The sequence below is a fragment of the Oryza brachyantha genome, chromosome 3 (genome assembly GCF_000231095.2).
Source record: "Oryza brachyantha chromosome 3, ObraRS2, whole genome shotgun sequence".
NCBI classification, from domain to species: Eukaryota; Viridiplantae; Streptophyta; class Magnoliopsida; order Poales; family Poaceae; genus Oryza; species Oryza brachyantha.
Genome location: NC_023165.2, coordinates 2,198,745 through 2,220,515, shown reverse-complemented (window position 1 = coordinate 2,220,515; position 21,771 = coordinate 2,198,745). Strand labels below are relative to the sequence as shown.

Here is a 21,771-nt window from a genome sequence, read left to right as displayed (position 1 = left end):
AGTGTTTGCCTCTGAGCTGACCGAGCTTCATTTTTGTTTGAACAAAATATAAGCAGTGCAATTGCAGATACAGAATTATACATAACCTTGGAGAAATTTTACGGAAGTAACTATACCAAAGTTTTACATTGGAATATTACTTTCCGATATCCTCTAGTGATGATAAAATTGCCCACAACCCTATATGCCATCTTCATGAGTCACAATGGCACTCAAATTTGAAACGCCCCTCTCTTTTTCAATTTAATGCCGTTAAATTTTACTTCTACATTTCTCATTCATTTTATTTAAGAAATTTATATAACTATTTTGTTATAAATTTATCTATTACCAAGGAAACTTTAAGTACATCTATAATTTTACATATCTACATAAAAATTAAATAAAACGATCGAGCGAATAAATTCAAAAGTTAATGATGCCAACTAATGATGCCAACTAAAAGAAGAGGTAGTAGTTATTCGTCGCGAACAAGCACGTCGATTCCATCCACACATATCACTTGGACAAGACACGAGAGAAGAAACACACACACACCACATCTTGAAGGTATATCTTGTTACATGCTTGCTGCAGAGCAAATTCAATCAATAAAATAGCAATCAACGAACGTGACGGATTTCTGTACAGTCGCCACACGCTACTGAAAGCCTACTGACATGAACTACACAGAACCCTTTCTATTATCTACACACACGATTTACAGAGTTGTATCTAACAGAGATCGGGTTTTGATCATCTTTATTGCTCTCCTTGCATATCATTTGGCATATCTACAGTCTCCTGTTGAAGCTCGGGTGATGTTTTCATATGAGAATCTCCATGTTGAGAATTCTGGGATGAACCAGCTCGATCGAATTTGGGAGTCAACGTCTTAACCACATTAGACCGCTTTATCAGAAGGCCCAATGCAGAAGATGCTGCTGCTCGAACAACTGCGTCTGGCGATTGGCTCAGTCTACCAACCAAGATAGCAAACACCTTGACATAAAATTGTGTTAATAACTCGACACCAAATATTCAAAACAAGTGAACTACCAAAATTCTGTAAGGATACCTGGGAGAAGTAAGGAGCAAGGAACCGTTGATCATCTAAAAAGGATAGCATGCAACTCACCAAGCAAACTGCATTTGCTTTGATGACTGGCCAAGGTGCATCAAATGCCTGAAACAAACAAAAACAGTGTCAGCATGCTTGACAAGCGCACGCTATGGCTACAGGAAAACGGTACCTGGATAGCAGATTCTAAGTAGCTGTCGACTCTGGCAGGAGATAGGCGACAAAGTTGCCTTGTTAAGTCCCTAATGAAGTCCTCATAATCCGAACTGTGGAGGAAACACATTAGAACTAAAAATGTCACTATTAGCTAAATTATCAAATCCAAATAGATATAGCTAGCAAGGTTAAACACAAACCGGCGATCAGAAGAGAAATATTTTTTGTTGAGGAGTGAAGACAAACCATCTACTTCCATCAAAGGTGCTAGAAGTTGGAATGTATTCTGTTTTAGTAAAAGAAAAACAGAATTGAAGAATTCAAAGTTAAACCAACTGTGCAGTAAAGGAAAGCAAAGTAATGAGTAATGACTACCAACCCGACAGGCAAGGCGAACACTTAGATCATCATCATGAAGATGGAGGATCAAACGCGGAAGGGTGGCATGAATCTGCAACATGAACAAATAATTTGGCAACAGATTAATACAAGCAGCACAAAAAAACAATCGAAAACTACTCTAAAACTTCCTGCAACTTTTACAACAGTGCCCCATGCTAATAATACAGTGTAAAAGCATACTTTGCATGCTACTACCTGCTCAAGAAACTGCTGTGAACCTACACCATAGGCACTTAAGGCACCATAAGCTGCAAACGCACTGGACCTCATTTTCGTATTCATTGAGACCTGTAGCACCAAAGTAACAAAACAGTTTGCAACCATATATTGTTACTGCCACCAGTTTCTAACATATGGAGATAAAGAATTGGAACACTTAAGTGAAAAGGAAAATGAAATTAGAACAATCTGGCAGGACATGAGGAAAACACCAACAGATAGAAAGAAATATTGCAACATAAAGCTTCAAGTGATCACAATACACCATCACAAAATTGGGAAATTTGAACATCTGCATGTGCCTGAGACTGTCAATATGTCTTCAAAAATTTAGCGATGATGTATCCCAGAAAGTGGTTTTTTAACATGTGCATGTTGCAATTATTACGTTTCTAAAGTATACCTCTTTCATAAACAAACACAATACTCCCTCCGTTTCATATTACAAGTTATTTTGGGTTTATCCTAAGTCAAACATCTTTAAGTTTGACCAAGTTTATAAAAAATGTAATAACACCTACAACACCAAATTAGTTTTATTAAATCCACCATTTAACATATTTTTATACTATATTTATTTTGTGTTGGAAATAATGTTATATTTGTATATAAACTTAGTCAAACTTAAAAATATTTAACTTAGAACAAACCTAAAGTGACTTATAATACGAAACGGATGGAATAACTCATAAGCCATGTGCTTTACCCCACATATTATAAGCATCATAAAGTGATGCATGCGATGCTTGTTCTGAATGATTACCTGGAGATTGCGTAGCCTTACTAAAAGATTAATTAAAATTGGGTCAATGGCATCTTGTTCTGACACATTAAGAACCTGAGAATGGTGCATGGCATATTGACATTCAATTATTCAGTCAAATTGGAAAAGAAATGGAAATGAAGGCGATTTGGCATTGTAATCAACTGAAGAACTCACAGTTAACAAGCACTGGACAGCAGTTAATTGAACAGACTCCTTGGTGTCTTCAAGTAAGGCTAATACTACCCCTAAGACTTGCTGGATGTATTTAGGCATACAGCTCTCAGGTATCTGAAAGAAATTATACAAAAGGTAAAAAGAATATAGTTCAGTGCCCCAAGAAATAATATAATAAAAATCATCAACTAAATCATGAAAATCACTCAGCTACCAAAGATAACTGTTAAAAATGTGTACACATTAAATAACATTGAGAAGAAAGTGCAGGACATGCGCCAACAGAAAAAACAATATAGCTGAACACGACGCGCATCTTCAAAATTGCTAATCAAACTATATCACCCATCTATGTTAGTCAGAGCCCAAAAATATGTAATAAAGAGAAAATGTATCCTATGAAAATTGCCATGGTTAGATTGATGACCTGCACAAGTCCGCGTAGACAGAGACTCCTGACAGTTGGTGAGTCATCAGAGACATGTTGGCATAACTCCAGAACCATTTGGTCAAGCAATATAGGTTCTTTTTCACTGCATAGTAAAAAACTGAAAAAAGTTAACAAAAAGTTCAGGTGTGTATGATAAAACTATGCATGCCTTACAGATAACGGGCATATCCACAAATTTTAATGCAGATTGTGGGCATATTTGCTAGCATTAGTTGAAACTAAAACCATTTGACCATGGATAATGGATAAACTATGCATATTGTATATGGTCACAGTTGCTAGTGATGGGCATAAATTTTCTTGAGAATAGTCTACCTTTAAAATTTTAGCCCTTGTGTTGGAAAATTTTAGCCCAGAATGCCAATTATTTAAATGAGGAACTTGGATGAGTTCCACGCAGAGTTTAGGCGTGCATAGTGTGAAGTTTTGAGTTCAATTACCACCCAGGCAGGATTAATATTTATTTAAACAGGCATGCATACCAGATGGTAAAAGTATCATAAGAGAACAAATAACCGCCAATAGCCAGCCAGTATCCTATTGGAAATTGACATAAGATTTTAATTATGCATCAGAAGCCAAACATTCCAGTGCCACCTTCCATTTCCGAACATATATTGAAGGGCTGTTTGTTACCTGTGTCGAATATATTCTGATAGTGCAGCAGCAGCAGCCTCCCTTTCAGCCCTCTGGTTTTTGTTGAGAGCTTTGCTTAAGATGTTGCAAGTTGGCAATACCTACTCAAATGCATCAAACTAAAGATCACTGCCAAACCCTGCCTTTGATTTGAATGTAAACAATGAAGTTCATAATCAAAGCACTTTCTTTAGTCTTCATTTCATAATATCGTCCTTTTATTTTGAATAAATGAATTCCTCTATGTTTAGACCCTCAGAGACTAGCATGTATTATCATATCAATTGTTTATGTTTAGTGCTTGTCATTAACTGGCAAACTGATTCATAGGCCCCAACAAAAGAATATGTATTTGAGATGTATTTATCTTACTGTCAACAACACAAATAAAGCATACGCTAAACATTGCAAGGATCTGTAATTTAATATGCTCTTGGTTTTTGAATCTCAAAACTTAAAATTGTGCAGAATTAATTCATATTTTTCGCTGGACCAGAATTATTCATATTTGATCAATGGATATCTGAATGGAAACTTCATGTCGTTGAGTCCATTTTTTTAAGATAAAGGAGCATAAGCATTTTTCTTACACTTGACAGAATTAACCAGATAAAAATATGTGGAAAAGAATGGACTTCTTAATTTATTGTTTTCATACTGAGTTCAATATTATTAAGTACATGCTCTTGCAGTATTACATAACTTAATATGCTTTCTCCTATCTCTCAGAAACTCAAACATGTAAGGAAACACTAGAGGTTACCTCTTTAGGTCTCTTTACTGAGGAACTGCATGCAACCTCCTGAACAAGATCAATCCACTTCTCCTTTTCAGTTTGTTCCCCATCACGGGCTAATATCTATGGAGCAGAAAGGATTTTATACAATCAAAAAATTGTTTTGGATGTTTGGCAAGGGATAGACATTAAGCAAAGCACCTTTCCCATCTCAACATCACCAACACAGTCACAAAATGATTGAAACGCGATTAACAATGATCTGCAGATTATCATAAGGTAAAAGAGAAAACAACAGCTCATCAGTTTGCTTAAGGCCTTCAGATAATAATAATAATAGTAATAATAATAATAATAATAATAATGATAATAATAAATAGTAGTAATAATAATACTAATAACAACAAAGAGCCCCCATATTCACCGTAGAAGTTCATTCCGGCCCAGTTCAGCGAGACCATGAAGACTTCCCAGCTTCAGTATAAGGGCAGAAAGAACAGAAGGGTAACTTTGTTCCACTGCTTGTTTCCCCATCTTTCCACCACCCCTGTAAATCCCCATTATTTTCAAGAAGATAAAATTAGCATATTAGAAGATGACCAATTGTCTACTATTAATCAGCCATCAAATGGAGGCCAGTACCTCAGAAATGCATTTAGAGCAAACATAGTGGCTTGTAGAATACAGTCATCAGCTGATGATTCCGAGGCTGTTTCCCCCTTTTCTGAATCATTTGTTGCCACAGGTTCCTTGTGAAGTATAGACAAAATGTACTCCAGAAAAAGAATAGCTAGCACCATATGCTGGGAGAATGCCTGGATTCAAGGGCATACAGAACACAAAATTAGTAAATGTATCTCTAGAATTTAACTAGCCAGTTTGATGCCTGAAGTATTTCTTTTGTGGGAAATGCCTGAAGTAATTTATTACTACTACTAGGCAAAATAAGCCTAGGTGAATTACCACCCTGCGTTGCCACAATCATACATAGTACAGGCAATAGTGGTCCATGATGAATAATATATTCAGATGCACATGAAACATATAGGTCCTGGTTTAACACATTAGTAGGTGGTTTTTAGGAGTGCAACAGGCAGAATTCTCACACTTGTCTAGCTAATTTGTTTTTTAATTATAAACTAAAAGGGATAAACAACTACAGCGCTAGAGTTTTGAGACAATATTTCTCTCATATGGCATGTTTTTTCTTTAAAAACTCAAAAGAGGGATATAGCGTCCATTTCTGAACATAATATCTAGTGCAGTGAATCATGAATCATTTTTCCCCATAAATTCAACATTATAGACAAAAATATGAAAGAAAATACTCCTGTCTGACTAATCCTGACTATAATAATCTATATGCAATTAACTTTACAAAAATTCTCCTAAAAGCTACAAAAGAAAATGCTGGATTCATGAGCAGGACTAGCAGCCAGTTATGTAAATGCTGTTTGTATAAAGAAATATATGCATGCATCTATTAATACATATTTGAATGTCCCTAATGCAAGTGATAGCTAATGAAAATGTGCAGCCTCTGCCCAAATACTTACATAAAAAACATCCTGTATAGCCCAGCCACCACGAATTCTTGATATATCCTTCGTACAAATATCTCGCCCAGCCACAAATAGAACTTCATTAAATACAACAATGTGATTGGTGTTTTCTGCTAAGCAGGATATCTATCTTAGGTCAAGGGGAAAAAACAACTGATGGTTTAATCCTAGACAAAAATACTGACACTGAACAATGAACCATATACACAATAATAAATTGATCAAGGATACAGCATTGAGAACTTCTCGGCGTGAATCTTTGTCGGTAAGCGAGACTGCAGATGACAGCAAACATTGTGTTGCCCTATAACATCAGCAATAGAATCTCAGAAATATTCAACTCTTGCAAGAAAAAACTTAACGTATTGTGTTTCCTTCTACACAAACGGTCAGTATAACTTCAAAAAAGGTGTAATTAAGGCCCCTTTGTTAAGTCATTTTTTCAGTTGGTTTCTCTTCAAGCATGGTGGTTAGAAAGGCCACTCCATATAATGTGTAGCTTGCGTAACACTAACACCAGACTGATGGCATTATGTCCTCAAGTGACCATGCAATCAGCATCTTCTATATCATCAACAGAGATGTATGTTTTGTTCTTTTACAGCTAGCAGGGTTATTTTCCAATATTTATGTGTTCCAGTGTCATCAAGCAGAGACATTCAATTACAACCTGTTGTTTTCCTTATTTCGTAACCTTCTGGATCGTTTCACTGAGCTAATTTTCTACTTAGTTACATACTAACCTCAATACGTCAGCTTCACGTAGTTCCTTCCCTCTTCTGATAATAAACATGATAATAGCCTGAATTGAACCATCTGATGATTGCTTTACTTTATCAGATGTTGCCAATGTACAGGAGTGTAGCAAGACAACAAGCTATATAGGTAAACAGAAAATTGTAATTGTTAGTCTCACCCTCTTTAATTTCAATTTCAATTCAGCTCAGAGTGTTACCTCATCTTTTGATAATAGGATGCACACAGAGGAGACAACCCTGTGAAATACTTCAGTCTGGTCAATTGATGCATCCTGAGAACAGCACAAAAATATTTTTCTTCAGAAGTTATTGACAGAACAGGCTTTAACAGAAATTAAACTAAAATAGCATGCCCACTCTTCTGATGATAGAGACTATGTCCTCTAGGGAGGACAAGGCACTGTATGAAGACTCTAGATCAATGTCGCTCGCAGATGCCTTCTGCTTTGGAAGGGACAATGCGATGTTGAAGAAAAGTGCAATTATCTGCAACAACAAAAGCAATATGATGGAAATGAATTTATAGTCTCAGTTTCAACAGATAAAATAACCTTAACAGTTCAGTTATGTGTTGTGTGTGCTTGTACTACCAACTGCAAAGCTACTATTTTCCAAAAGAGTTACATAAGATATGTTATGTTGAAATGTCAGAACAGTTAGGAAACTATTATCACAATTTCATTCAAAGTGCCATTTTGCAATTCAGAGCTTGGAAAAAGGCAGACTACACATGAAATTGAGTTTTGACAGTCAAGGAAACTTTTGTTACCAGGATCAGTTACTTATACACAAACCTGAATAGCAACTTTCCTGACTTCAGCATCTGTATCGAAGCAGCGAGGAAGGTATGCCATTATTCTCTCTCCCAAGCTTAAGGAATCTCGGTTAGGCAACACAAATGCAGCTGGTGATAAAACAGAAGTCATTTTTATGCTACTGGGATCACAGATATCAAAACAGTCACCCCTAACAATCTCAGAAAAATATTCGACGCACATGGTAAACTTGATAAGCTCCTAGGGGCTGCCTGATCAATTTGCTTGTTTAGTGTGAATGTTGGATAGGAACCCAACACACCAAATCCACCAGAACAGAGATTGCGGAACTTAACTAACATCTCATTTACAGCAACACACCCTCTTCTCCTCTGGTGTTCTGCAGAAGATGAAACATATGGATCAAGCTGTCTAAGAATGTGCAGGAGCTGCTCTGCTCGACTTCTACCATCTTCACCACTGCAAAGACAAGAAACAAACATAGGAAGAATTAATGAATAAAAGCATTATTTTGAACACAATCAAAAGTAAATAAATGTTTTGTACTAATAGTAGCTTTTCATGAAAAAAAAATCAAGGACTACACTCTAGACAGATTACTCATACTTGACAGTTGACACAGGCATTCCTTGTCCTATAGAAATCCAATTAAAAGCTACCCCAGCTAATCCGACCTAAACAGAAAATTAATATCTCAAGTGTGATGTTAAGGTAAAATAATATCGTGCAATATGTTCCTGAAAATTCCAATATTTTGTAATATCAGTAGATAGTTCTGTACAGAAATACTTGAGAATTATGTTTCAACATACTTGGAGGCACGTCCATTACTGCACAACTATTCTAATGAAAATCAGGTGAAAAATGAATGCCATTTGTACAGCTGGGCACAAATATCAGGTTGAAAGTGGCTTTCAATTATTCTTCCAGCCTATTTTGCGAGGATGTACATAAATGGAAATCCAACTCTTCTCTAATAGAGGTGGTGTGACTTCACCAAAAACAGAAGACTTAACGTTTGTTGAATTCTTTGTTTAGGAATATAGGATTCCAGGAAATAACATCCTAAAATTACAAGCAAACCTTGTTGAAAACATTATCCCTGACCCTGGTTACCATAGCACAACTTCAACCAAAGATTTTACAACCCATTTTCGCACAATGTTAACCATGCTAAAATGAAGATCACTCAAGGCAGTTGTGTAGCAAAATGCAATACAAGAAAGCAGGCGCTGTCACAATACAAGACAAATCAATACTACATACATTGACATTTCATTCAAGTAGCCTAACAAAAGAATGGATTTAACAATCTGCAACATAATAAGATGTAACATAATAAGATGATCCAAAAAATGGAACCTTCAAACAAGGAAAAAATGGTGTTGAACCATTACCTAGTTAGCAGAATGGCACCTAACAAAATAATCAGGTTTGTTATGAGGTTCTCAACAATGTTTGAGGGCTCAGTTGGCAAAGCAAAAAAACCTAATGTTGCCTGAAAATAGAAAAAAAGCCAAATGAAAATCATATGAAGCCATTTTAACTGAAACTAAAATAGACGAGCTATTAATAGGGTTTTTGTGGCATTGCACCACTGCGATGCAAACCTTCATCACACGGTTTCTTGTTTCCATAGGTAATCTTGGCTCTATCGAAACCAGAGTAGTACAAGCACTTAAAGCAAGACTCTGCATATCAGCATGTGTCAAATTCAGGCAGAGTAAAAATTCACTGAAATGAAGTAATTATGTGTGAATACAAGTACTAGCGATAAGATTATGGATGTATGGAGGAACCACTGTGAAGAATTTATTTGACAAATGGTAGCAAAAATAAGAGCTAAAACTCGAGTAACATACTTGAGTGTGCAGAAGCTCAGTGCTGAAATCAACAAGGTCATCATTTTGATCTCTTCCCATTAGCGTTAGCACATATTCCAGCAATTGGTCTCTTCGTTTCAGTGGGAATGAAATCCCCATTTCAGCAGCAGTAATAACAGCTTGGCCTAAACAACAATGCCAATCCCATATGGTAATAAAACATAAAAATCAAATGTGAAGTCTAAATTGTAACCTCAGAAACTCAATTGCTAGCACAAAAAATGATACTTGCATTCTGATTCAATTAACAAATTTATGGCTACATACATTTACTAGGTTGTGCTAGATGGATTCATGATGCTGTAAATACAAATCACATGGGCACTGAGCCACTGACCAGCAATGCAATATTTACATGAAGATGTATCTTCTACAAACTCAGTTCTAGATGCAATCAAGCAAACAGTTCATGCTAACCATCAGAAGTGGGCAACATGTAAGGTACAATTGGAAAAAAAATTACAGCGGGAATATGAAGAGCCTAGTGGTGGTGGTCCTGCTGAGTCCAACAAGCAGTTCGGCACCACGTTCTGAGCTGATGGGATCTTGTGCAGACAAATAGATCACTTATATTTATATATTTATTTGAAATAATTATACTTGAAATATTAGTGTATGGACAACATCGAGTTGTATGAGTAACTTTGTGAATAAAATCTTCACATGCTAATGTTACTAAGTCAATCACAATATGCAAACAAAAGACCAATTGTGACAAAGCAGGGCAACAATTTAAAAAAACAGACACACAGAGAGAGAGAGAGAGAGAAAATAAGGGCAACAAAGGAATATGTGGGGGCTAACAAATTCAAGGTCAATGTTCCTACCAACTGAAAACCTAATTCAGAAAATAGGACGGGATATGCAGCATTTTATAAGGAAATTACCTAAAAGGTCAATGGCAGTAATGACAGCTTGCTTTGCAGTAGGATGTTGAACATGAAGAAATCTTCCAAGCATATTAGTCCCCTAAATACAGAAGTAAGGAATATTCATCAATCTAGAAAACCAAAATGGAACGTACCTGCAGCTAATCTTAAAATAAAACATATCCACGGCTTATTAGAATTTTGGTTATAGGCCCAGAAATCAAGAACAGATCAAATTATTGGTTTGAAGTGTCTTAAAATATAATGCAGTAAAAGAAGGTCAGTGCAGAAACATAAGCACATATGATAACACATGAAATCAAATGGGTGGAATCTTAGGTTTGAAAACTCAAAATGATGGGCAGACAATAATGATCATAAATTTACTATTCAACATAGGGCAGTAGAGTGGACCAAGGAGTGTTGTAAATGGGGCTTCCATTTCCAAGAGAAGCTGATCCTATTTCTGACACCCAAAGGTCAGCCGAATCCATTTTTTAACAGGGCTTGATTCTGGGCTTTGCGTAAATGCTAATGATAAGACTGCTTCTGTTTTGTTGTTCTATTTCGTCTCATGTTCTGAAATGCTGTTACCACTGCTACAGGGTGTTTAATATTTCGTATATGCTCCATTTTAATAAAATTTCAATCAGACGCTTTTACAAATGGGCCATCATCACAAAGCAGAATTAACCCATCCACATTATTGGTTTAGACAACTGCATACTGTCCAAGAAACATTTTTTTTAAGGACTGTACGGGCACTCACCTTCTTTAGAGTAGTACTTCAGAAATTATCAGTTTAAACAAAAAAAAACTGAATATAAAATGCAACCTTGTATAGAGGTCAACCAAGCATCTGACAAGTGCTAAAAGCCTACCAGAAACTTGCATGTGCATCATAGCGGGACAGTTTTCCTCACAGGTAAGCAAGGTTTTCATTCATCTATGTTGTCACATTAAGAGAGCAGATCGGAAACAAGTTTGTTGATAGATTGGAACTGGACAACTTACCACAAGTGCATTGATCCTGGCTTCAATAACTGTTGATGGAGCATATCTTGCAGCATATCCATACATTAATGCTAGTGCCGCATATGTGTCATCAACCTCTTCAACTTTTACTCCAAATGAGAAAATTGATAGGAACCTGCAGAATTAAAGGTCCTATAAAGCATTAATAAAATGAACAAACAGGATGCATGGCCTGGAAAAATGAACCAACAGCAAAAAAAAAAAAAAATAGTTGCATTATTGGATTCATTTTACATGTCGTTTCAATTGAACTTTCTTCAAAAACAGTCTGGGAATAACTAAAATGCATAACAAGGACATAAGTAGAAATGTTGTAAGCGGGTCATACAGAGGTTTAATCACAAATACAAATAAAAATCTACTCTAGATGGTTAAAATGGAAATAAAGTGCTTTGGAGGGGAAAAATAAGGTTCAAGATTCCATTGATATGTAACAAAGTTATAAATCCAATTTAGCTTATGAGTTGCTTCTTCGACATGGCTAACAAGGAGATGGGCAAGATAAGATATATTACTACTATTAACAAAGAAGTTAATGCAAGTACCTTTGGAGAGCACTCTGTCCTGCGCTGTTCAATATGTTCTTCAGCTTCTCCAAAACTGTATCCAAATGAGATGCTGCAACCTACAAGTGCAAGGTCAGTACCAAAAGGCAATAGCCCTGAAAAATAGAACTTTATCTAACCCAGCTTACCAGACCAATGCCTTGGGCAAGCCCAAGTCGATTAATAGGAATAGACATGCTTGAATTTGTGCACATCCAATCAATCTTTTCACGGACATAAATCCGGTCATCAACCTTCTGAAGAAGCATTCCTAAACATCTGCAAAATAAAAAGTAAAAAGGATCACTTCAAGCATGATTACACGGGCATCTACCAGTACAAAACGGTTAGCTTGTTCTAAAGTATCCCGATAACTACTGGTCCTACGGAAAATGTACGGTGCGATAATAAAACATTACCTGTGCAGCAAAGCAGAATGTCCATCAGATGTAGCGTATAGATCATATTGTCTAGCAAATGCATCGCCCAAGGATATGACCCACTCACTGTCATTCACAACATCCAAAGATTCTGCTAAAAACTGAAAGGTATAATATGATCAGCTTTCCATAAGTAGCATTTGATGATTCACATGAGACAATCATTTCTGCATTTTTGTTTTACTCAACCAGCTATAATTTTTCTTTACCAAAGAAACCACAATAATTATAGTTAATAAGTACAATTGTTGTCAATGCCATGATTATTATCCTTGAACAATAAGAATAAGAGACTTACATTTATTATCATGTCATCCCATGTTTCCTGGTATGTGCTATCTTGCTTAAGGTCTTCAGGATCACTGATGTAAGATTTCATCTTAGGGACCTAATACTTGCCAAAAGATGCATAAATTAAGCCACTTTAACAACATGATAAGGGAAACATGAACTATTAGCATCACCTATAAAATATGCCCTCTCAGTTTCTTTGCAGTTAAGTAAATAACCACATGAGTTCCATAGTCAGTGCATTATATGTAAACCATCCACAGGACAAGCATAGTATTAATTCCAGAACACATCCAGGTTGGGCAGCACATGGTTTATTCTCTTTCAGGGTTTATCATAAAAAAAGACATGATTACCGCAAGAAGAGGCCAGGAAAATTCCCCGCAAATGGAGTGTAGAAAATACAACCTACTAAGTTAATCCTAATCCTAGAACCATTCATTTACAATTAGAACTAATGAGAAAGAATTCTTCAACTGCTAAACAAATAAATAAAGTGATTTACCTCATCTTGTAAAAATAAAGAAAGGTTTCTTGGGAACAGTTGACCCAAGTAACACATCACCTACAAGAAAAATGAGAGGAGAAATGAATGCTGATGACTGGAAATAAACAAACTTCAATGTCATACTATTGCATGAGTCAGGACTCAAGAGAGACCTAGAAGGGCTAAGACAAAGAAGAAGTAACCTAATTTGAGGTAGTCAAAGTTGCAAGGTACAATTAGTTGTTGCAACAGTTGTATTGAAAATCAAGTATGCAACAATGTCAAGTTATTAAATAACCCAGGTATAAAAGTAAAACAAATGGTTTCAGGCAGCCCATTGACTACAGATAATAGATGCTACTGCTATTGACCAGAAATCTGAAGCTACTGTGATATAACCACTTCTCATATTAAACAAGACAATGGTCAATTTTCTGCATATAAAAAATCTGTACTCACAGTATAAAGTTTCAAGAGTCATGGTAACTACTCATAAATTACACCATTTTTTAAAGTTATGTAAAGAGGCAAAGCATTTATATGGCCAACTGTAGAGGAAAAGCATTCACATGGCTGGAAAGCTGAACCACACAAAAATAGATGGATGGACATGAAGATAAAATTTTAAATAATAATAATAATAATAATAATAATAATAATAATAATAAGAAGAAGAAGAAGAAGAAGAAGAAGAAGCACGGTCAAAGCTAAGGCCATAAAGTCTTTCATGTAAACCTTCTTCAAATGATTATAGGTTTAATTAATAAGAAGACAAACCATCAGGATGTGCGTAGCAAGTTGACCCCTAGCAAGTGGATTATGCAGAAGCACAAGCAAACGAGCAAACAAATCCTGCGTCAACCATACCTTGATAAGAAACAATTGTCCAAGGAAGAGAGTAATAGACATCTGAGAGTAAGCAAACTACCTCGGGATTAGGGATCTCATTTGAAGCATTAAATTCAGTATATAGTGGGCTTGTCTGTGACAATTTATGCCTACACAATTCAGTTATGCATTTGCAGACCTGCAGGTATCACCGATCATGTGAACCAATTCTTTAAATATTTAGCTGCTCTTAATAATAAGAGTAAATGGGCACATTGTTTAAACAAATATTTTCCGTGTGTAGAAAATAACATAAAGGCACTCACCGTAGCTACTGCGCCTGTATACTTCTTTGGAATTATCAATTTCAAGATAAATGGCCACAGGACAAGCTGGAAAGTAGAAAAATCTAAAGCACGTTACTCGCATACTGTGAAGATTTGATTTATCATGACAGAAGTATATTCTTGACTAGATAGGGCATGAGCATAGCATAAAAGGACAACATCATGTTTCTCTTTACCTCCATTTCAGGAATGGTAATTGCTAGCAAAAGCAAACCCTTTTCACATACAGCTCTTAGCTCTGAAAGACCAGAGAGGCTTATTTTCATCTGGTAAATAAAAACATAAAATAAATCATACTGAAATAACTGACACTTGATAGTTAAGTAAATTTGTAGATCTAAGATTATGTGAGACCTCAAATCTTTTGTCCTGAAAGTACTCGTTTTTGAGAGTATCAGGATCATTTAGATCATCATCAGTTATAGCACTATGCCGCACCAAAAACTCAACTGCTAGCTCAGCAGGATGTCCACTTAAATAGCAATGTGAAGCCATAACAACAATTAGCTGTATATCATTGAATTAGTATTAAGAAAGTGAATAATTGGATGTATAAACTTAGAATTGTGTATGAAGCATAAAATATGCCTGATGTAATAATGATCTGTGTGTGCCAAAAGTTCATACAGAGTTTATTACCTCAGCTAGTGCCATTCGAATACCCAAGCTCTGCTCCTCCAAGAGTGATTTCACAATTTCAACCAGTAACGCTTGCTTCGTATGCCATGATTCCAACAACCTATATAGATATATTACAGCGATTATCACAACAAATTCAAAAGCACAGAGAAGGGAGAGAAAGATAAAGAGAGAACCTAGGCAATAGATGTTTTATTGTGCCAAGTGCCCCAACAATGGATGCTTCATCTTTTGACTTGCATTTCTGTAAGGCAATACCAGCAATAGTCTGCGTAAGCCTCTTTGACTCTTTTTCAGCACAAATTAGGGAATCCATCCCCAATAAAGTTTTGGCTAATTTAAAGGTGGAAAAGCTGTAGCTCTATACTTACATTTAAAAGGAATATGCACAGATCCTCGGGGTATGCTGAACTAATTACCAAGAAGCAATGTTGAATTTCATTGTAGGTCTAAACGAACATGCACATGATTAGTAAATCTCTGACAAACAGCAGAATACATCTAATGCACAGCAATACAAATGAAAGAAGTCTGGTAGCTTCTCTCAAAGATAAGAAAAGTACAAATGCCTCACAGCAAAATACTGGATACATGTTCAGTTTTTTTCCTCTCTTATTTTTAGGTTTTTAGGGTAGAAACAGACCCAGTAGTTAATCATGCAACTATGGGAGACAATATGCAGATGGCATTGACAAGAAAACACAGGACACATGTAATTCATGCTAACTCACGACGATACCACAAACTGGCTAATAAGGAAATATCTCATTGCCCCACAATATTCCATGTAAATATTGTTTAACTCCTAAAATAGCAGTGTTATTTTGCACCATCAGATTAAGGCCCAACTCTGATTTGCTACTTCCAATTACCAAAACAGAAGGTAAGCTGAATCATCAGTGGTCTATGACGAGTTTATACAACATTCCATCCAATCCTCAGTGCATGTGACAATGCAGCACCAGAAATGAACAATCTCCTACTAGAAGGGCTGAGAACAAATTTATGTTATATGTTGACATGTTGCCATCATACTGCTTTGTATCACTCTGACACTCCAGTCTCCACTTATCATTGCCCCACAACTGGTGTGTCCAATCAGCTAACCCAACAGAACCTCGACTTCATGAATAACTCAATCATTACTTTTATTATACCTTACTAGTCAAACTGTGACAACATAAGGCTACAAAAAGAACGAACTAAAAGAGGATGGAAATCAAGGCATTTATATGTTCAGCCAGAAGAGGTGTGAAAGATTTAAAAGACAGGCACCTTCAGTCCCTTTGTAAGATATGAATGCTCATCATTGCTGGTGTTGGCAGATGCTAATGGAAGAAGTGTTATTAAGACAACGTTAAGCTCCTGTAACATAAGAAACAAAAAAGTCCTGACTGGCCATACTTTGACATGTGTATAAGATGTCTCAAACAATTTTACTGTCTTCAGTTTACCAAAAGTTAAGGCATTCTTATTATCTTCAATTCACCTACTGTTGCAAGAGAAATAGCAGACAAAAAGGTGTGTGTTTTTATATTTATTTGATGATCTTGGATTCATATCAGGTTATGTACTAAAGCAAGATATTAATCAATCAGCATGATGGATATTTCCAAGCAGAATATGATCCATTCAGGCATACAGTACTAAAAGTACACAAATATGGTAGTCACTATGATCTTAAGCATGATCTTATTTTACCTCAAAATCAAGTAAAGGAGGACCACTTTCTGACAATAATGATGCATTAAGTAGGTTATGAAGGCTGTGAGATGCGATAAAAGCAACTTCTTGATCTTTCCGACATCTACATGAGCAAAACAAATAAATGTCTGGGAGAATTTGTCAAACATCTTCAGTAAATAATTAGATAGCACCCATACATACAGGTCCAACATTGTTGGTATGATCCTTGGCAATGCTGATTTCAACTGTGACCTTGTGACAAGACCAACCATTTCTCCCAAAGCCTCAACAGAAGACAATCGCACCTGATGAAAATATCAACTGTACTAAGCAGTATGTAGCAATTAATTTGATCATGCGATACTATGTTAGAATGATTTTCAGGAAAAGGGTATCTACACTACAGCAAAAATAGTCACTAAGCTACTATCATCCCAAAAAAACTGTAGGAAGTCTGTCATGTTCTGAAGAAAGAAAAAAGTCCATCATACAAGGGGCTAAAAATATTGAATATCCAGTTTGGGCCCCAGGAATTTCCCTTAAAATGTGAACTCACAATTATATTTGATTGACTAGTAATGAACAGTCATTCGATCTGCACTACTGGGCACAATCTCTGAATGTCACCTTTGGATCGGGTGGAAGCTCACTCAATACACTCCTAGATGGTAAACTCAGTCAAGTTTTGTCACTCTCTTTTATCATAAAGTTGAATCAGGGTGCATTAGTGCATCATAATGCTTATTGAATACACCATCAATCACCAACTTGAGTGATTTCATGAGGTTAAGCATGGTATGATACTATGATTTCAGTATTGCGCACAAGATTATCAAAGCAAACCAGTTCGACAGTTTTATTGGCATGTATGTGTTTCTGACAATTTACCTAACCTATTTTTGAGGTCTATCCACACATCCAACCATATACAGCTTACTCATAGCAATTGGGACAGTGATGTTGCAAAAGGGTGTAATACTAAATATTAACAAATGTGCGACTAAATGAATCAAATCAAAGCCAAAATTTACCTTTAGATCACGCGAACATGTCCATACTTTTAGAAGTAATTCAAATACTGAATTCATGAAGGACCTAAATTAAAATATAAGGCAGATTGCATAAAATATTTAGTTATCTCAAAAAAGAATTATTAACCATATTTAAAGCTTACATGACGTCAGTATCAAAAGGAAGCTCAGAGGTGGCATCTCCTATGTACTGCCATGCTGCCTGGCACCAACACCTGAAGGCTGCAAAAGGAGCATTGCATAGATGGATATTTCTGTCTTTCCAGAATGAGAACTAAAATGCAGTTTGCTCAACAGAAAAGGGGTATAACTGGAGGAATATTCATATGCAGTACCATTCGCAAAAACAGGTCGTTGAGCATCCCGTACACTTCCCAGGATAGGTAAAACACGCAAAAGTACATCCTTTAATCGTGGAGTGAACTGCAAGGCTTTAAATAAGCAAGAGCAAGTTGCAAATTCAGAAGTCCAATCCAATATCAGATTAAAGTTAAACTAAAAGTTGTTCTTAACCTTCAGCTGATGCAAAATCTGCAAGTATCTGTAGCATGGCTGGCAAAGCAGAAGTTGGTCCAGTGAAGTAAAGAAACAATTCCTCCATCATCTAGAATAAGCATGGTCAATAGATTTGTATTATTAAAATGCTAGGCCACATAGTAGTAAAGAATTGCTACCACCCAAAGCAAACAGAGACATGAAGAATGACACCAGTGACAATAGTGAAAAAGGAAATCCATTCTTGAAACCAGATACATGGCTTCTCTGAGTGAAATAAAAAAATGAAGTATAAAGGATGGCTGCAAGATGACACTATATAATCTTAATTTTGTTGGGTCTTCTAACATTAGCTACTGCTATTTTATTGGAACAACCAAAAATATTTACTCCTTCCGTCCCAAAATAAAGCTATTTCTACCACTCAAGCTTTGTCCCAAAATGACGCTATTTGTCCACCTAACCCCTCATCCCAACCCAACCATTCTCCATTTAATTTCTTCGGCTAAATTCTCTTCTCAAGCAATCACAACCTCCACTCAATCATTTTCAACTATTTTCTTAATTCATGTGCCCAGCTCTAGAAATGCTTTCATTTTGGGATGGAGGTAATATCACCAATTTCCTATTTTCACAAGTTCCACTCTATCCTAACATGTCCCAAGAACTTGTCCCCATGTAACATATCCTAGGTAACCTGTCGTCTCCCTCCAGATTCGTAGTATTATGAGGTGTCCCATCCTGTCATAGGTAGCTACGTTTTGCGATGAAGAAAGTAGTTAATACATCTGATAATTTATCCATGACACATGGATGGCATGGGTTGATGAGTCAAGCAGTGATGAAATCCATAAATGGGTTAATGAGCTGGCATTTGGCAGGTTAGCGATAAAGTTAGTAAACATGGAGTCCATAAGTTATTAAACGTAGAGTTATTGGTAGAAGTTAGAACTAAGTAAAAAGTTCAGGAAGGAAGCTGAGTAGGTTTGATAAGGTCAAATCAGGCAGTTCAAGCTTTTCCTAATAAAAGGAGATGGTCATGTCATCGTCCGGAATCACAGCTTTTAAGCCTATTCCTCTCCTCTAAACACTCTAAATTACTTCAAGGCAAGTGACCCCTAGGTACCCCCAGTGCAAACAAGGTTCATGTCAGGAAAGGGACAATACAGAGGTTAAATCAGTACCAAGTCTGGATCATGTGACCCTATGGCAACAAGAAGACTCGCTGCTGCTCTTTGCCAATCAGCATTAAGTTCCTGTTCACCAATGAACATAATTTAGATAAACTAAACGATCATAGGCAGAAAAAACAGAAACCAACAAAAAGAAGAGTGAGACAAACATATGTCCTAATTTCCTTGTTTCCAAGGGGGAACAGGTCACCGTGAAAAAAAAGTTGGACAAGAACCCCTTCTTTGATAGTGTAATAATAATTATTTGCTAAAGAACCATCTCCATTGCTCTTTTCACAATATCTTACTTTAACAGCTATAATTGGCTTTGTTTACCAAAAAAATTCAAAATTGTAAAAACTAAAGTAACAAACATACATTTGTCAGACCTACTATAGCAAAAGAAAGTAGCCCCGTGGTATGTCAGTTTTTGGACGTTGTATGTTTAGTAATCTCATAAACCAGTGCCCCAGATGATGGCATTACGATGGGCTACAAAACAGCGTTCTTTCCTGTTCGAATCCACAGTGTTGAGCTCAGAAGTTGAGAATACAAGAACCAGACTGGCAGCATTCGGACTCCATACCTTTGAGCTAACAATCTCCGCAGTAGCAATCTTCGCGAGTTTGCGAAGAAATTCGCGATCAGCATCCGAGCGATCAAGAGTCCTCACTGCAGAAGCCATCACGAGAAAAACCCCAGCTATGTTGCCGAACCGCTGCAATAAACATAAACCAAAACAGCTTCACAACCCCAAATACAAACAAGCCCCGAAGGGCCAAAACAGAGCTCTGACAAGTGAATTTCAAGCCCAAATACGCAGGAGCGTACCCGACGGCCGCCTCTGGAGACGGTGGCGCAGCAGTCGAGGACGAGCATTGGGTTCCTGCAGCCACCACAACAACACGCAACGAATTTGGAGACAGTCACGCTTCACGCGAGCGAAAAAAATAAATAATTGGAGCGGTACACGGGAACTGAGAGCGAGAGATCCCCCTACATCGGCGCGATCTCGCGGAGGGCGGCGAGCGCGGCGTCCCGGGCGACGGGGCATTCGTCGGCGAGGGAGGTGACGAGGACCTGCACGGCCTCTGAAGGAAAAAAAAAAAAACCACGAGAGGAGGCGCGAATGAGACGTGCTCGGGACCGAGCGGGCAGAGCAACGAGAGGGGGCGGGGGGCGAGTACGTCACCTAGGGCGGCGGCCGACGCCGCTGCGGAGGAGGACGGCATGGTGGAGGAGGAGGAGGAGGCCACCACGGATCGAGCCATGGAGATGGAGAGGAGGGGAGAGGAAGTCAGGAAGGAGAAGACTCCGTGAGGAGGGAGAGGCGTGAGACAGCTCAGAAACAGGGTCGAGTCCGAGGGCGGTGACACGACGACGGCGGGTGAGGTCATACGGGTGGCGCCGCGGTGGTGGGGACGGCGAGGAAGCTGACAAGGAGAACGAACCGGTGGAACCGTGGAGACGCATCTGTTTGTTTTATAAGTACGAGTAATATATTTTGTGTTATGAGAGATATGATACACTGCGTATGTGCATAGGTTTGTAGAAAAACGGTTTCTTAAATAAATCAGTTAATCTTTTCAGGTTCTCGTGGAATATGGCGGTTTTTATGGGTGACATAAGCTGCGGTCTGCCCCGAATAAGTTATCCGATAAAAAACATTATAATAGATTAGTACGATTAAATAGTACGATTTTTAAAGTAAATTTTCTATAAAATGATATGATTTTTAAAGAAATTTTTCTATAAAAAGTTTTGCCAAAAAAATATGTCTTTTAGATGTTCATGAAGCGTACGTGCAGAAAACGAACAAATCTAGGTTAGCAACAGAAGGAGAAAAACTCGGCCATAGAGTAGGAAGAAGATGTGGTTTTTTTAGGTGAGTGTGAAGAGTATGGATAACATTGTTTTTTAACCATAGATATAAACAAAATTTTAAAGTTGATTTTTTAGAAAATATTATAGGTCAGCAAAGCATACAACTAACTCATATTCCCTTTTTATCCTTCGCACGTTTTACAAACTGCTGAACGGTATATATTTTAAAAAACATTCTATATAAAAGATGTTTTAAAATTCGTATTAATCTATTTTTATAGTTAATATATTTAATTAATCGTATACTAATTTGTTTCTGTGTTTTTCGTGCAGAATAACTATCAGCCTAACTAACGCGATCGTAGTCTATTTTTTAGCACTTGCTTTTTAAGTAGCTTGGATATATATATAAAGCTTATCATAAATTATTTTTTATTTGATTCTTAATAGCAGCGTGCGCTGTGTGCAGTAGAGCACTGTTCGGGTCTCTACACTTTGGCAAT

General features: G+C 37.0%; 1 protein-coding gene across 1 annotated transcript; it reads right to left on the bottom strand.

Annotated features, from left to right (window-relative positions):
* Positions 1 to 526: 526 nt before the first annotated feature.
* Positions 527 to 20,715, bottom strand: LOC102709067 (protein SHOOT GRAVITROPISM 6). Its single transcript, XM_006650976.3, has 51 exons — positions 20,637 to 20,715; positions 20,445 to 20,535; positions 20,276 to 20,330; positions 20,031 to 20,162; positions 19,457 to 19,528; positions 18,291 to 18,381; positions 18,113 to 18,208; positions 17,921 to 17,999; positions 17,778 to 17,841; positions 16,948 to 17,051; positions 16,762 to 16,867; positions 16,336 to 16,425; positions 15,432 to 15,509; positions 15,237 to 15,304; positions 15,061 to 15,160; positions 14,776 to 14,928; positions 14,598 to 14,687; positions 14,401 to 14,466; positions 14,175 to 14,273; positions 14,024 to 14,098; positions 13,265 to 13,324; positions 12,767 to 12,856; positions 12,448 to 12,569; positions 12,178 to 12,307; positions 12,029 to 12,108; positions 11,463 to 11,598; positions 10,467 to 10,548; positions 9,559 to 9,704; positions 9,307 to 9,387; positions 9,094 to 9,194; positions 7,917 to 8,155; positions 7,715 to 7,824; positions 7,278 to 7,406; positions 7,118 to 7,192; positions 6,906 to 7,039; positions 6,394 to 6,466; positions 6,157 to 6,288; positions 5,243 to 5,415; positions 5,025 to 5,147; positions 4,802 to 4,862; positions 4,628 to 4,723; positions 3,865 to 3,965; positions 3,205 to 3,310; positions 2,778 to 2,891; positions 2,601 to 2,675; positions 1,814 to 1,906; positions 1,596 to 1,667; positions 1,417 to 1,502; positions 1,233 to 1,326; positions 1,058 to 1,165; positions 527 to 981 (listed from the first exon to the last, which is right to left on the bottom strand). The coding sequence occupies exons 1-51, from the start codon at positions 20,713 to 20,715 to the stop codon at positions 742 to 744; spliced, it is 5,250 nt and encodes a 1,749-aa protein (XP_006651039.1). The 3' UTR covers positions 527 to 741.
* Positions 20,716 to 21,771: the final 1,056 nt, after the last annotated feature.